At 44.4% G+C, this 16,032-nt stretch overlaps 1 protein-coding gene across 1 annotated transcript in view; it reads right to left on the minus strand.

Annotated features, from left to right (window-relative positions):
• Positions 1 to 16,032, minus strand: part of LOC126198551 (hemocyte protein-glutamine gamma-glutamyltransferase-like) — a 394,601-nt gene that overhangs the window by 261,054 nt on the left and 117,515 nt on the right. The window contains exon 6 of the mRNA XM_049934974.1: positions 6,169 to 6,343. Within this exon, the coding sequence (XP_049790931.1) occupies positions 6,169 to 6,343 (175 nt within the window). The remainder of the gene's footprint in view (positions 1 to 6,168; positions 6,344 to 16,032) is intronic.

The raw sequence follows: 16,032 nt of genomic DNA on the forward strand, positions 1-16,032 counted from the left end.
ACCCACATTCTCAACCTATTGTCCCGCACTACATTTGTAGTGCCCCCGCCCATTATACAGGGTGTCTCAGATCGATAGAGCGTCTACCATGTAAGCGGGGGATCCCGGGTTCGAGTCCCGGTCGGGGCACACATTATCATCTGTCCCCCTTGACGTATGTCAACGCCTGTAAGCAGCTAAGGGTGTTCATTTCATTGGAAGGTATTAATAATTTTCAATAAAAAATACCAATAAAAACTTCGATGTATGCTTTATTCATTGCAGCAAACCTCTTTTGTCTACTGTATTCCTGTATGGAGGAAAAAAGTTCCTGAATTTGAGCAATAGTTTCGTCCGTCAGCCTGTCGTTTCCCCGTAAGTGCCTGTCGTTGGTTACCGTTTTATACAGGGCAGTGTAGGGGAGCCGGCCAGTAACTGGGGACGGGGAAAAACGACCGGTCAAGACCTATACCGGTAATTTAGTTCTGCATAACCGGTATTTTCCGCTATTTGTTTGGTCTCGGTTATAACTGGTGTTTTTATTTTTTACTAAAAACCGAATTAAAAAACCACAGTATCAATTACCCACAGCAGTAGCTCTAAAATTTTTCGTTTTTAAATAAGTCCTTTTTAAAGAATGAGTAATTTTTAGTCGTAAAATTTTAATTGCTCTGAAGTACTGCGCTATTGTAGAAAATTATTCTAATAACAATACCGACAGAAGCGTGCAACAAACACGTGGCATAAGAACTAGTACAGCATTTCTGAGACAGTAATGTATCTAAATGATGACTAACTGACAACCTCAGCTGCCGACAGGTGTTGTTGTTATACCTCGATGTGGACAGCTGAAAATGTGTGCCCCGACCGTGCAAGGGATAAGTCCCTGCAGTCGCGCTATTCATCTGTGTCCTCGGTGGCTCAGATGGATAGAGCGTCTGCCATGTAAGCAGGAGATCCCGGGTTTGAGTCCCGGTCGGGGCACACATTTTCAGCTGTCCACATCGAGGTATAACAAAAACACCTGTCGGCAGCTGAGGTTGTCAGTTAGTCATCATTTACTCCAGGGAAAAGCTGCACGGTCATCAACAGTAACTGTTCTTTCGAGAACTAGTTTCTGTCTTCGTATACAGGGTGAGTCACCTAACGTTACCGCTGGATATATTTCGTAAACCACATCAAATACTGACGAATCGATTCCAAAGACCGAACGTGAGGAGAGGGGCTAGTGTAATTGGTCAATACAAACCATAAAAAAATGCACGGAAGTATGTTTTTTAACACAAACCTACGGTTTTCTAAATGGAACCCCGTTAGTTTTGTTTGCACATCTGAACATATAAACAAGTACGTAATCAGTGCCGTTTGTTGCATTGTAAAATGTTAATTACATCCGGAGATATTGTAACCTAAATTTGACGCTTGGATACCACTCCCCCGCTGTTCGATCGTGTGTATCGGAGAGCACCGATTTACGTAGGGATCCAAAGGGAACGGTGATGGACCTTAGGTACAGAAGAGACTGGAACACCACATTACGTCCACTTGCTAACACCTTTTTATTGGTCTTTTTCACTGACGCACATGTACGTTACCATGAGGGGTGAGGTACACGTACACACGTGGTTTTCGCTTTCAATTTTGGAGTGGAATAGAGTGTGTCCCGACATGTCAGGCCAATAGGTGTTCAATGTGGTGGCCATCATTTGCTGCACATAATTGCAATCTCTGGCGTAATGAATGTCGTACACGCCGCAGTACATCTGGTGTAATGTGGCCGCAGGCTGCCACAATACGTTGTTTCATATCCTCTGGGGTTGTAGGCACATCACGGTACACATTCTCCTTTAACGTACCCCACAGAAAGAAGTCCAGAGGTGTAAGATCAGGAGAACTGGCTGGCCAATTTATGCGTCCTCCACGTCCTATGAAACACCCGTCGAACGTGTACCTCACCCCTCACGGTAACGTACATGTGCGTCAGTGAAAAAGACCAATAAGAAGGTCTTAGCATGTGGACGTAATGTGGTGTTCCAGCCTCTTCTGTACCTAAGGTCCATCACCGTTCCCTTTGGATCCCTACGTAATTCGGTGCTCTCCGATACACACGATCGAACAGCGGAGGAGTGGTACTCAAGCGTCAACTTTAGGTTACAATATCTCCGGATGTAATAAACATTTTACAATGCAACAAACGGCACTGATTACGTATTTGTTTATATGTTCAGATGTGCTAACAAAACTAACGGGGTTCCATTTAGAAAACCGTAGGTTTGTGTTAAAAAACATACTTCCGTGCATTTTTTATGGTTTGTATTAACCAATTACACTAGCCCCTCTCCTCACGTTCGGTCTTTGGAATCGATTCGTCAGTATTTGATGTGGTTTACGAAATATATCCAGCGGTAGTGTTAGGTAACTCACCCTGTATATAACTAATGTACCTGTTAGCACGTGTTGTGGCCTGTTAGGTGGTACACGTGTACATGCAGCGTGAAAGACTTGCCGAGTGTGGTCTATGGGGTAGTTAGTCACTGCCATCGTCGGACGTCAGTTGTCTTACCACACCAAGTCTGGAAGTATGTAACGAAGTGCGAGATCAGTGACGTAAAATGGTCCATTTTCTTTAAAAAAATAAAATGGGACGAGCCACAACCGACTTGTAATAAAATACAAGAACAAAACGTAAGACCTTATAGTTCACTCATAGTTTACAATGAAAATAGAAAGCTCTTGTTCTGCTGCCTGTGTCTTCATAGAATCACTTCACCTGCTCGTAGCACTGAAAAACGGACAAATTAACTATAGAAAAATAATTTTTCAACTACAGTTTTCGCCCTTTAGGACTGTCTTCTCGTAATGTCCAGATAGTGGTATGATCCCCGATTACGGCACTATTTTTGAGCAGAGTTTCAAAAACTTACTCAGTAGGAGATTATTGGTGATTTTGAACAGTAATCAAACACCTACCACTTTTTGAGAAAAGCAGTGAACGGTGGACGTACTAAGTTTTGTTTTATTTGCATATTTCACTTAATATTTTGATTCTATGTATCTTGAGACTCAGAGAGTGAAAATGTTCCAACCTTTCTTCGATTTCTACCGTTACTACAAAAAGTAACACGAATAAAAAACCGAAAATCGGTTATTTCAGAAACCGTTTATTCTGAGCAGTTTTGATAGTCAGGTTAAACTGGAGAGTATTTATTTTATTTATTTATTGCCAAATTATAGACCTGTTACCTGAGTTTTTAAAACAGGTTGTACATCTTACGATTTTAGTTTTTCAGCCTTTTTGCTGTTTTCTTTTCTTTTGTTTTATCTACAACATTTACAAAAAATAACACTTTTCAAAATAACAATAATTTAAGGTTAAAATATAAATATTTTTTTAAGAAGAACAGAAAAGGGTGATAAGAAAGAGGAGACATTTGTTAGTGCCATCACCGATTGTGGCTGACGTGAATACCTCGGAATGGTTTCTTCGAGCTGTTGACCGCCAGTCACACACACACACACACACACACACACTCACACACACACACACACACACACACACACATGGTTATTAGTAGAGAAATAGTACTGCTGATCCTATGTATCGCTGATCCTATGTATTAACTTCAGGTGCTCATCCGTGTACAGAATTTGGTGATTTCTTGGCTAGATCACCAGCACCTTATGCTTATTGACTATCACACCTCCTGTTCCTCCTTATTGTCACTATCGTCTCTGTCACTGTGGGCAGATTGTCACTTTGTGGAGATTCTTGTTACGTTGCATAAACGCATCTCTACGTTTAAATGTGCCCATTGTTCTTCATTTCTTATTGCCGTGTAAACGAGTATATCTATCTCTATTTCTATGTAGTCTAAATGTATGTTTATTGTTCACGCAATTGCACGCAGAAAAATAGAGTGTGTTCTGGGGAGCCTTATTTCCCACTTGTACCCGTACATGCAGGTGTCTGCCTCAGACGCACGCGGTTTAAGTGCGTGGGATAAGGTCCATGTCCGTATAAGAAATGTACCGTACTGCGGCTGGGATAGATATGTTTCATTCTCAACCGCTCCCTTATGTCACGTAGGAAGTCAGTCTACGTTTCTTGTCACTTACATCCCACTCACCATGCTATTTATCCAAACGCCAACTTTTAGTGTGACGTATTGTCTGTATCGGCACGAAGGTTATTGTGTGTACCTTATCTAGTCTCCCCACCTTTAACCAGTACCTTGCAGCTATGTATTTGATCGTGATATCTGTGGTGCATATTCCGAACATCACACACAGTGCATCCACTGAGGTGGTGCCGAAGGCTCCAGAGAGCCTAAGTAGAACACTTCTCTGCCCTCGTCTGACTGATGATGCTTGAAACTTCCTGGCAGATGAAAACTGTGTGTCGGACCGAGACTCGAACTCGGGACCTTTGCCTTTCCCGAGTTCGAGTCTCGGTCCGGCACACAGTTTTAATCTGACAGGAAGTTTCATATCAGCTGCAGAGTGAAAATCTCATTCTGATGACGCTTTGTTGGTGATCACGTTCAGTCTATGTGCCCACGTGCTAGCTGCGAAGCTGAGTACTGATTCGAAGAGCGTACAGTGGTATGTCCGTATGATGGTGGAGGTAGTCTGTACTGTTTCGAACTTAGCCTAACCAGTTTGTGTATTACACTCCTGGAAATTGAAATAAGAACACCGTGAATTCATTGTCCCAGGAAGGGGAAACTTTATTGACACATTCCTGGGGTCAGATACATCACATGATCACACTGACAGAACCACAGGCACATAGACACAGGCAACAGAGCATGCACAATGTCGGCACTAGTACAGTGTATATCCACCTTTCGCAGCAATGCAGGCTGCTATTCTCCCATGGAGACGATCGTAGAGATGCTGGATGTAGTCCTGTGGAACGGCTTGCCATGCCATTTCCACCTGGCGCCTCAGTTGGACCAGCGTTCGTGCTGGACGTGCAGACCGCGTGAGACGACGCATCATCCAGTCCCAAACATGCTCAATGGGGGACAGATCCGGAGATCTTGCTGGCCAGGGTAGTTGACTTACACCTTCTAGAGCACGTTGGGTGGCACGGGATACATGCGGACGTGCATTGTCCTGTTGGAACAGCAAGTTCCCTTGCCGGTCGAGGAATGGTAGAACGATGGGTTCGATGACGGTTTGGATGTACCGTGCACTATTCAGTGTCCCCTCGACGATCACCAGTGGTGTACGGCCAGTGTAGGAGATCGCTCCCCACACCATGATGCCGGGTGTTGGCCCTGTGTGCCTCGGTCGTATGCAGTCCTGATTGTGGCGCTCACCTGCACGGCGCCAAACACGCATACGACCATCATTGGCACCAAGGCAGAAGCGACTCTCATCGCTGAAGACGACACGTCTCCATTCGTCCCTCCATTCACGCCTGTCGCGACACCACTGGAGGCGGGCTGCACGATGTTGGGGCGTGAGCGGAAGACGGCCTAACGGTGTGCGGGACCGTAGCCCAGCTTCATGGAGACGGTTGCGAATGGTCCTCGCCGATACCCCAGGAGCAACAGTGTCCCTAATTTGCTGGGAAGTGGCGGTGCGGTCCCCTACGGCACTGCGTAGGATCCTACGGTCTTGGCGTGCATCCGTGCGTCGCTGCGCTCCGGTCCCAGGTCGACGGGCACGTGCACCTTCCGCCGACCACTGGCGACAACATCGATGTACTGTGGAGACCTCACGCCCCACGTGGTGAGCAATTCGGCGGTACGTCCACCCGGCCTCCCGCATGCCCACTATACGCCGTCGCTCAAAGTCCGTCAACTGCACATGCGGTTCACGTCCACGCTGTCGCGGCATGCTACCAGTGTTAAAGACTGCGATGGAGCTCCGTATGCCACGGCAAACTGGCTGACACTGACGGCGGCGATGCACAAATGCTGCGCAGCTAGCGCCATTCGACGGCCAACACCGCGGTTCCTGGTGTGTCCGCTGTGCCGTGCGTGTGATCATTGCTTGTACAGCCCTCTCGCAGTGTCCGGAGCAAGTATGGTGGGTCTGACACACCGGTGTCAATGTGTTCTTTTTTCCATTTCCAGGAGTGTATTTTAAACTGGAGTTGGAAGACGTGTTGTTTCGGCGATAACGGCCACCCCTGCCGGTGACCATCTGGCTGTGGTGCAACGCGGCGATTAGACTCACCGGTGGCGGCGACGCCGGCGAACACCCAGCACTGGCCGTACTTGACCTCGACGCCGGTGTCCAGGTACTGCTGCATGATGGCCACCGAGCCGGTCCAGGCGGCGGGCGCCGTCCCGTCCTCGTAGTCGCCGTCCCACCGGCCCTCCAGGATGCCGCGGTCGTCGTTGGAGTTCACCTGCCGGCACACACCAACACCACCACGGTCACCAGACACTGTGCGGCCTCGTATCAAAACAACTCGAGTAACCGGGCAAATAACGCCGAAGGGACCGCATCGACATCCAGTCAGCAAATTCACGTAATATCCCCAGTGCAGATCAATTCAAAATACCTAGGAAATTATCTACATCTACATCCATACTCCGCAAGCCACCTGAAGGTGTGTGGCGGAGGGTACCTTGAGTAGCTCTATCGGTTCTCCCTCCTATTCCAGTCTCGTATTGATCGTGGAAAGAAGGATTGTCGGTATGCTTCTGTGTGCGCTCTAATCTCCCTGATTTTATCCTCATGGTCTCTTAGCGAGATATACGTAGGAGGGAGCAATATACTGCTTGACTCTTCGGTGAATGTATGTTCTCTAAACTTCAACAAAAGCCCGTACCGAGCTACTGAGCGTCTCTCCTGCAGAGTCTTCCACTGGAGTTTATCTATCATCTCCGTAACGCTTTCGCGATTACTAAATGATCCTGTAACGAAGCGCGCTGCTCTCCGTCGGATCTTCTCTATCTCTTCTATCAAACCTATCTGGTACGGATCCCACACTGCTGAACAGTATTCAAGCAGTGGGCGAACAAGCGTACTGTAAACTACTTCCTTTGTTTTCGGATTGCATTTCCTTAGGATTCTTCCAATGAATCTGTCTGGTATCTGCTTTACCGACGATCAACTGTACATGATCATTCCATTTTAAATCACTCCTAATGCGTACTCCCAGGTAATTTATGGAATTAACTGCTTCCAGTTGCTGACCTGCTATATTGTAGATAAATGATAAGGGATCTATCTTTCAATGTATTCGCAGCACATTACACTTGTCTGCATTGAGATTCAATTGCCATTCCCTGCACCATGCGTCAATTCGCTTCAGATCCTCCTGCATTTCAGTACAATTTTCCATTGTAACAACCTCTCGATACACCACAGAATCATCTGCAAGAAGCCTCAGTGAACTTCCGATGTCATCCACAAGGTCATTTATGTATATTGTGAATAGCAACGGTCCTACGACACTCCCCTGCGGCACACCTGAAATCACTCTTACTTCGGAAGACTTGTCTCCATTGAGAATGACATGCTGCGTTCTGTTATTAAGTTGGCGGCACTAGATGGGGAAGCTATTGTAAGCAATTCAGTTTGTCTCTAATCTAGAAGTATGTTCATTGGCCCTGTGATCTCATATGGGTTAATTAGACAGCCTCCAAAATAAGGAATTACGAATTCAGTGACTAATAAATGAAACAAGAGACAATTCGGTTTATTACGGTAAAGTGGCTTTCAAATTGACTGACCATCAGTAGTAGTACTCAAGTACAACCTTGCCACAACGTGTAGGATAACACTCTCGCAATCGCGTGTACAGGTGAAGAAAAATTCACACGCTCGGACTTCGCAGCGCGATTCCTCACGTAATAGCGAGAGAAAAATGTCTCTCACAAAATTTCGAGCTGCGCATATTTCCGGCGGTGAATGGAAGTTAAAGATAGGCAACCTGGCAACACTGCATTCACATGTACGGTAACTACCTCTCTTAGCGTATCTGAGTAGTGCTATGGAGTTGCTGCAACGGATTGCCTTTTGGGTTAGCATGCAGGACGTCAAGGATTCTGTTCCGTGTCGTGGTGAATTTGTTTTTATATGCTAAACGTAGTCTCTGTCGTACGCTATCTGGTGTCTTAATCAGCATACAGCGATTACAGTGAGTTTTCTACAAAACATTTGCATTTAACGTACGACGAACACAGAACTGGAAGTACAATCTTTTTCCCTGCTCAGCTTTTAGAGAAGCTTTTTGTACGCCGTGGACGCGAATTATTTCACACCATCGCTTACCCTAGATTCCAAACCTGTTTCCTGTGTACCCTCCCACTATAGTCCCATCGATTACCACCAACTATTATTCTTGCCACGTTCAGGTCCGTTACATTTCGATAAGGCCTTACGTCACCAGTATAGGTAGGCTAGCAATGAGCTTTGCAAATAAATTCCTAACATGTACTATGTAAATGTCGGGAACATGCTGCTTAAGAAACTGTCTATACTACAGTATTATAAGGCAGAATGAAAATGGCAAATAAAATGAAACACGCCACCACCCAGAATCGAACCGTTGACCTCTTTCACGCTAACCCAAAATGCTATCCACTGCACCCATTGTCGTGTTAATAGTAGCAAAGACCGGTAGGACCAGAGAAGGGAATGCGTTGCAACTTTGGCCAGAGTTGGAACAACACTCGTCACTTCATCTAATGCAGTAAGGAATTCAATCACAGAACGCTGCCTTACGTAACTTAATAAAGGACAAAGATATAGCAGGGATTAGTAACTGGCCTTCGTACGTATCTATCCAGTGTTTGCTCGATTATTAAAAATGGAGGCAGAGATCATCTCTATGCTCCTGCCAACTGTAAATGTTTCGATTTCCTCTTTGTACTACATTGCTACAACTGTCTCATGGTGACTCTTACCGACTTAATTGTGGTTATTAGAGGTCAATATATTTTTTGCCATTAGATCTAACGTATAAGGGGCAGTCAAATGAAAAGGGGATACATGGAAAAAGTAATTGCCATAACCGTTAATAATTTTAGCTCAGTGTGAGATAAGACGGTCAATGACTTCATGGAACCATGATTGTATCCTGGCGCGCACCTCTTCATCCGAAGCAAATCTACGGTCACAAACGTCTTTCGTAAGTGCTCCAAAAATGTGGAAATCGCAAGGGGAGAGGTAGGGTCTGTAGGGAGGATTCCCAGCAGAGCTTCTGCAGCGTAATCGAAACAACAGGCACCCCAGCTCCGGAAAAGCCGTGACGATATTTTTCTTTGAGTGCAAAGGCCCGCCGCTCATTGACTTGTTGGAACACGGCATCACAACAGCCGTACGTGCACAATTTGCAGAAATTGAAGCACATCAAGTCCCAGTGCCCTCTCCCTGTGCGAATTCCATACTTTTGGAGCCCTGACGAAAGACATTCGTTACCATTGATTTTCTCCGAGCTAAGAGGTGCACGACTGGGTACAATCATTGTCCCGCAGGCAAACGCAAATATTTTTCCACGAAGGAACTGACAGTCTTGTCTTACAATGGGATAAGTGTATTAAAAGTTATGGCCATTCGAAATAATGAACAGTCTACTTACTTGTTTACCATCTGCACCGTTCTCATTTGATTGTCCCTTATTTATTTTCATTACGGGTCGGCTTGCAAGCTATATGTTTTAGATAACTTTTAGACAAGGTATTTAGAATTTTTTTGCAGAATATCACCCATTATTTACGAAATTGTAATTAGATCATTCGATTGATGGATGATTGAAATACCATTTTCTGCTGGCTTAAGTTTGTATTCGAATTTTATACTGCGTCTTACCCAAAGAAATTCGCGTGCACTTTGAATTTATACTTCGGTTGGTACATGTAAAATTTAATCAGTAAAAGTTGTAGAAGGTAGAGTAAATAACAACAGAGTCAAATTGTAGAAGCAACTGCTACTTTTTTATATGTTTCTATGAAATAAAATTTTAACTGACATCCGAAGTACGAAAATTATTCTTACATCTGAATCCATACTTTTAAAGCCGTAGTGAAGTACGTTAGGATACGTAATTTTTGTTGCAATGTTCTTCCTACTAGTCTTTATGTTTTTCTTCGTTACTCGAGAATTGTAATAGAAGTTGCTTATATATTACCATAGTGCTCTACTTATCTTGACTCCTTCAATATACATTATTTTCCATTTGAGAAACTTACCAACGGTGGTCAGAATTATCCTCCTAATTGAAACAATAAATCTTGTTCTGAAGTAATAATATCAGTTTCCATTCCTTCAATGGATTGTAGCTTGTGCGCGCCATCGCAGTTGGAAGTAATTCTTTTGTAATTAGTAACACTGCATCGTTCGGTCATGCGTTTTCGCGTTTTGTAGCTAGACCGTTTGATAATGGGTGAGACATATCTGAAATGGAAAACAGAAAATGGAGAAGGGAGACAAACGGTGACCGCCGGTATAAGGACGAATGAGAAGGCAGGGGGTAAGCGAGCAAAGCCAGCCAAACCCACGGGTCCCTCTAATGAGCAACTTCTGGCGCTCATTATATTCACGGCGCTGGACGACGAGGCACAGATCACAGGGAAAGTGATATAAAGGGTTTCCCTTCCTTCTTTCAGTTGTCAAACATTACACTTTTTCACACATGATTTACGCAGACATGTGCAAACAGTATATATCAGTGTTGGAAGACTTCTCTTTAGATCATCACTGAAATGAAAAGCGGAATATAATATTTTGTCAACTGAGAAGTCCGAGCTTTAGCAAAGCCAGTTTCAAAACATCATAATGGGGACTCTACATTTTCTGCCGAACAGTTATAATGGTGGCAATGAAATTTCGTAACCACTGTGGGGTGCTATGTAATGTAGGCTACTGATGTTGAATTTACGTAAATCCCGTGCAGCTATGTATACTGTAACATTATGTGATTGCCTTATCATTTTAAATCATTCATTAATCGAGCAGTCGCTCGGCAACAGCTACAGTTAGCAAATAATGTTGCGAGAATGTAAAAGGTGAACGACCTGTGACGTAACTTGTTTATTGTCGAAGCGCCGTCAGAGATGCAGTGAGTTACTGACTTTGAAAACCGCGGCGCGAAAAACGGACAGAAGAAGAACACATTTACACTTTTTTTTTTGAGGTACGAGATATTCTCGATGAACAGTTACTCATTCTTCTCTTGTCTCCTGTAACTTGTGTCGGACGCGCATGTCTTGCCGCCTATTATTATCGTTAAAATTAATATTGTTTTAGAGTAAAGTAAATGTGTAGTACTAAAAGTGCATAGCAGTAGATTTATTGTGCGACGTGTATGTGAAAACGTCAAAGGTATTGTTTTCATTACGAGAAGTGCCTGCAGTGGTTAGCACACTGGACTCGCATTCGGGAGGACGACGGTTCAATCCCGTCTCCGGCCATCCTGATTTAGGTTTTCCGTGATTTCCCTAAATCGTTTCAGGCAAATGCCGGGATGGTTCCTTTGAAAGGGCACGGCCGATTTCCTTCCCAATCCTTCCCTAACCCGAGCTTGCGCTCCGTCTCTAATGACCTCGTTGTCGACGGGACGTTAAACACTAACAACCACCACCACCACCACCACCACCACCACGAGAAGTGCCAGTGAAAACGGCATCAATGTTAAATCTTTCATTGCAGTGTAAGTTCATCTATTAATTGCCATAAATTCAGATTTAAATGGAACTGGTGTATGGACTATTTATTTAATATAGAATCTATGTCTCACTCCTTCATGAAATTATTTAATTTTCTTTATGTTTCTGCCAAATAGAGAGTTCTCAGTCACGAATTCTTTCGTCGAGTTCGGACGGAAGTTGCATGCGGCGAAATATTTTCTCCGCGCCATATCCTACTGGTAAATGCATGATAAACTACGGTCCCTTAGGAAATTCATGTTGAGCTATCCAAAATAATTATATTTTTGAATAGGCATTTACTCTCCTCTGCAATGCAACTTCCGACTGATCAGACGATCCAACAAGAAACAGCCGCACACGGTCGGCGTTCGCAAATATGTTTCCACCGCTGATTATAGCTATATGTTACAGCACAAAAGTAACATATTGTTATAATTAGCGACTACGAACGGGGACATTTATAACTGTATGTTTATGTATACACATTACGTAAACATATCGTTATAATACATAATAGTTTGCTTCAGAAATTCTGAAAGGCGCTTGTTGAGAGGATGACTCAATTACTCACTTCCATAACTGATATTTTCGTTCGTGTCTGTTCTGATAATTTTCGTGTCAAACTGACATCGTAAAAAGAAAGATATTCAATTTCACACAAAGGGCTTTAAATTCTGTAATGCACGCTGGTAGTCGGTTTGGTCAAAGGTAATGTGACTCTAGCAGTGTACCAGGGGCATACCTGAACAAGGAAAGGTCCACGCGGGATGCTGTGCGTCCATCAGTGACCATGTGTCGATCATAATGTTTTAAGAAACCTTAGATAGGCAGCGGGCGGAAGTGAATAAAAGCCTTCGGTGACATTTGTACTGGGTTTACGGTGCGGCACGGATGAAGTTTTCAGACAGCTTGCAGATTTTGATGGTATCGCCACTACTCTTGCGCGACAGGTTGGCATGAAAATCTTATTTGATGTTTTTCAGTTAATAATCTCCTATCACACAAAAGTTTTTAGTAATGATTGCTAGAAAAGTTGTACAAGTTATAGATCGGAGTCCAGCGTCTTTATGGCGCTTCTTCTGGGTCCAACTAACCTTCTGTCTGGTTATCTCATATCCTGTTGCTCGCTATTTACGTTAATGCTTCCACTGTAGAATTATTTTATGAATAATTTCAGAAAATAAAAATATGTTTTCTGTGTAGAGGTGACAGGTCAATGAGTGGAGATCCTTTCTTTTTTCTTTGTGTAGTACAAATGAAATTATGAGGCCGTGTAACTGCCAAGCATTGCTTAAATAACTACCCAGTGAGTTGGAGTTGGCTGAATTTATATAATTTTTTGTCATTTCGGAAGTTTCTTTTTTGTAATTCACAACATTAAGCACCACGTTATCCCTTGTCATGTCTGGTCCTGTGTAACGAGGCCTAGAGAAGTGTAATGTCGATTGGAAACGGTTGTTCTTTCGCAAACAGAAGGAATTTCAAGTTGCTCTAAAGCCGGTCTATAGATAATTTTAAGTACTAATCGTGGAAAAAATGCGGTCTGTTCATCACCCGCCTGAATTTTTGGGGAATGGCTGTATCTATTTATTACGATAATTATGAAGTTCATTATGAACATATGGTGATTACGTGTTTGGAGATATGTCCCTCATTAGTGTTTATGACCCGTGCGCAAATTTACTTTGTCACCCCTCCTGTATTCTATTTAGGCTGTTTCTGTGATACACACATTATCGGAGAATGTAGAATCACTGCTGAAGGTGCTTCACGACCTTATTTCGACTGTGGCAATTTCTTTGTCTCTGAATGTGTTTTTTCCCGGCGTGTCACACATGGTCAGAAGAGAACTCGTGCATAGCATGCCTATTTGTTGAAAAGTACTGTACACTACTAGTTGCTTTTAGTCTACCGTTTCCCATGAAGGTGATCTACAAGCACGGTCAAAGGTATGTAGAAAATTGTCTCCCGTCCCTCATGGTTGTGATCACATTTTACACGATAGTGTGTACAGAAAAAAATGGAGCACAAATAGGGGAACAGTTTCATGCAGTCAGAATCGTTATTCTGTATTCGTTTTTGTTAAAGAATTGTGAAATTATAGCCTTGCTGTCGACGGTACGTTGAAAACTTTATCTTCCTTCGTTTCTCAGGTCTCAGATTCAATTCTGAGTGGCAGTGGGGACTTTTCCTCGTTCCAGTCCGTGCAGCACGGTCCCAGGTCCCCTCCCCCCCCCCCCCCTTCCTAGTGCCGTAGGGAACAAAGGGATGCAATCTCCCTGCAAGCAGGCCAGAAGCCCGTTCACGGACTGAGCGTGGAAGACTTTACTTTACAGTTGTGTGGTGCTCCCATTTTAGTTGATGATTAACTGTTTCTTCAGTAGGTAGGATTGTGTAATACGTTTTGCTTAGCTACTTGATGCACGGTAACAGTACTAAAATTCCAGTTCCCCAACGTAAAACCTAACGTCTTTCAATTCGTTGTCGACAATACAGTAAGTTGAGAAAGTTCTTATAACGTTTAGAACAACATAAAATTAACATTTGAAACATATACAGGGTATTAAAAAAAGTGTCGAGTACTCTGAGAGGTGCATAGTTCTCATAGGAACAAGAAAAAGAAGTCCAATAAACATGGCTCGGGAAATGCATACTTTCTGGGATAAGTTCCATAGACCTTGGTACGGAAACGCATACTTTGTGCTATAAACACATGTTTGCAGGTGTTCAACGTGGCATCCGTCCATGATAACGCACCCCTCCGCCGTCTGGCGCAAGGAATGACGCACGCTTTGAAGTATACCCAGTTGTTGCTGTACCTGTTGGCACACATTGAAGACGCAACCCTGTAGTGTCCGCACATCGTTGATTGGCGTGGCGTAGACCAATTCCTTCAAGTGCCCCCATAACCAAAAGTCTAGGGGATTGAGGCCTGGGGAACGAGCAGGCCAAATTTTGCGCTTTCCCCTCGCTACCCCCTTCCCCCTTCCAGCGGTTGAGAAGTCTGCATTAGACGTTCGCGCACATTGCGACGAAAGGTTGCAGCTGCGCCATCACACATGAACCAGGTTTGTATTCGCTGCTGCAATAGCACAGCCTCCAGCAAGGTAGGCAAAACATCAGTGAGAAAGTCCAGTTAACCTTTGTGATAGCACGTATGGCCCTATTAATCTATCGCGAAGTACGCCTGCATATACGATGATTGAGAATCGGTGTTGACGCCCTCCTTCCTGAATTGCTTGGGTTGGTTCAAATGGCTCTGAGCACTATGGGACTTAACATCTTAGGTCATCAGTCCCCTAGAACTTAGAACTAGTTAAATCTAACTAACCTAAGGACATCACACACATCCATGCCCGAGGCAGGATTCGAACCTGCGACCGTAGCAGTCGCGCGGTTCCGGACTGCGCGCCTAGAACCGCGAGACCACCGCGGCCGGCGAATTGTTTGGGGATTTACATCTGGCCATACAGGCTGGTTATGGAAATTCACAACACCATCTCTTGTGAACCCTGACTCATCGATAAATAAAACCTTGGACGTGAACAGTGGATCTGCGGAACACTTGTGCAACAGCCATTGACCGAACCTCTATCTGCCAGGACGATCCTAAGGCCGCAGGGCCTGAGCGCGCTGTAGATGATATGGATACAGCAGTTTGCCATGAAGTACCCCAGATAAGAGGCAGACACTCCTTCTGCTGCTGCTAATAATCGCACACTGGTCGCAGAGGTTTCTTCCACCGAATGTAGCACGCGCTCCTCCACGTCAGACGCGCGAACTCTGCTAGGCCTTCCACTGTCTGTCTTCCGAGGTGCAGTGGTACCTGTGTCCCTCAGACGCTGGAAAAGTCTGCCGAACAGCTTATCAGAGGACACTCTGCGCTGTGGATACTTTTCAGCATAGAGGACACGGGTTCGTAAGCTGCTTTCATTTGCTAAACCACAGCAGAATATCATATCCACCATTTCACTTGTCGTGTACTATGCGACAATTGCTAACAAGTGGTGGAAGAGAGAAAATGTGCTTCACCATCTGTACGCACAAACAGCGCAAAAGCGGTAAACACATAAGTGAATCCGCATTTGGAAGAAGATAAAACACCATGATACGTACCCAGGGTTGACAGTACTGTACAATAAGGCACACAACACGACTGGAACCACACAGTTGACTGCAGACCACCTAATGTTACAGGATGACAATTATTGAACTGTATGAAGTAAAATCGTCATAACGTCTCAACGGTTTGCGTCTGGACGTTCAAACTATACGGCTGGCCGCGGGGGATGATGGGAATTAGTATGGTTTGGCTCGCTTTCACTCGCATGGGTTCGTCAATAAGGAAAATTGGCGCATTTGAGGGACTGAGGACTCACATTTCGCGATCGAGAAGTCTTTTCACTTTCAACGGGTGATGTGCGGTGTGCAATGTCCA

This window comes from Schistocerca nitens, chromosome 8 (assembly GCF_023898315.1).
Source record: "Schistocerca nitens isolate TAMUIC-IGC-003100 chromosome 8, iqSchNite1.1, whole genome shotgun sequence".
Lineage (NCBI taxonomy): Eukaryota > Metazoa > Arthropoda > Insecta > Orthoptera > Acrididae > Schistocerca > Schistocerca nitens.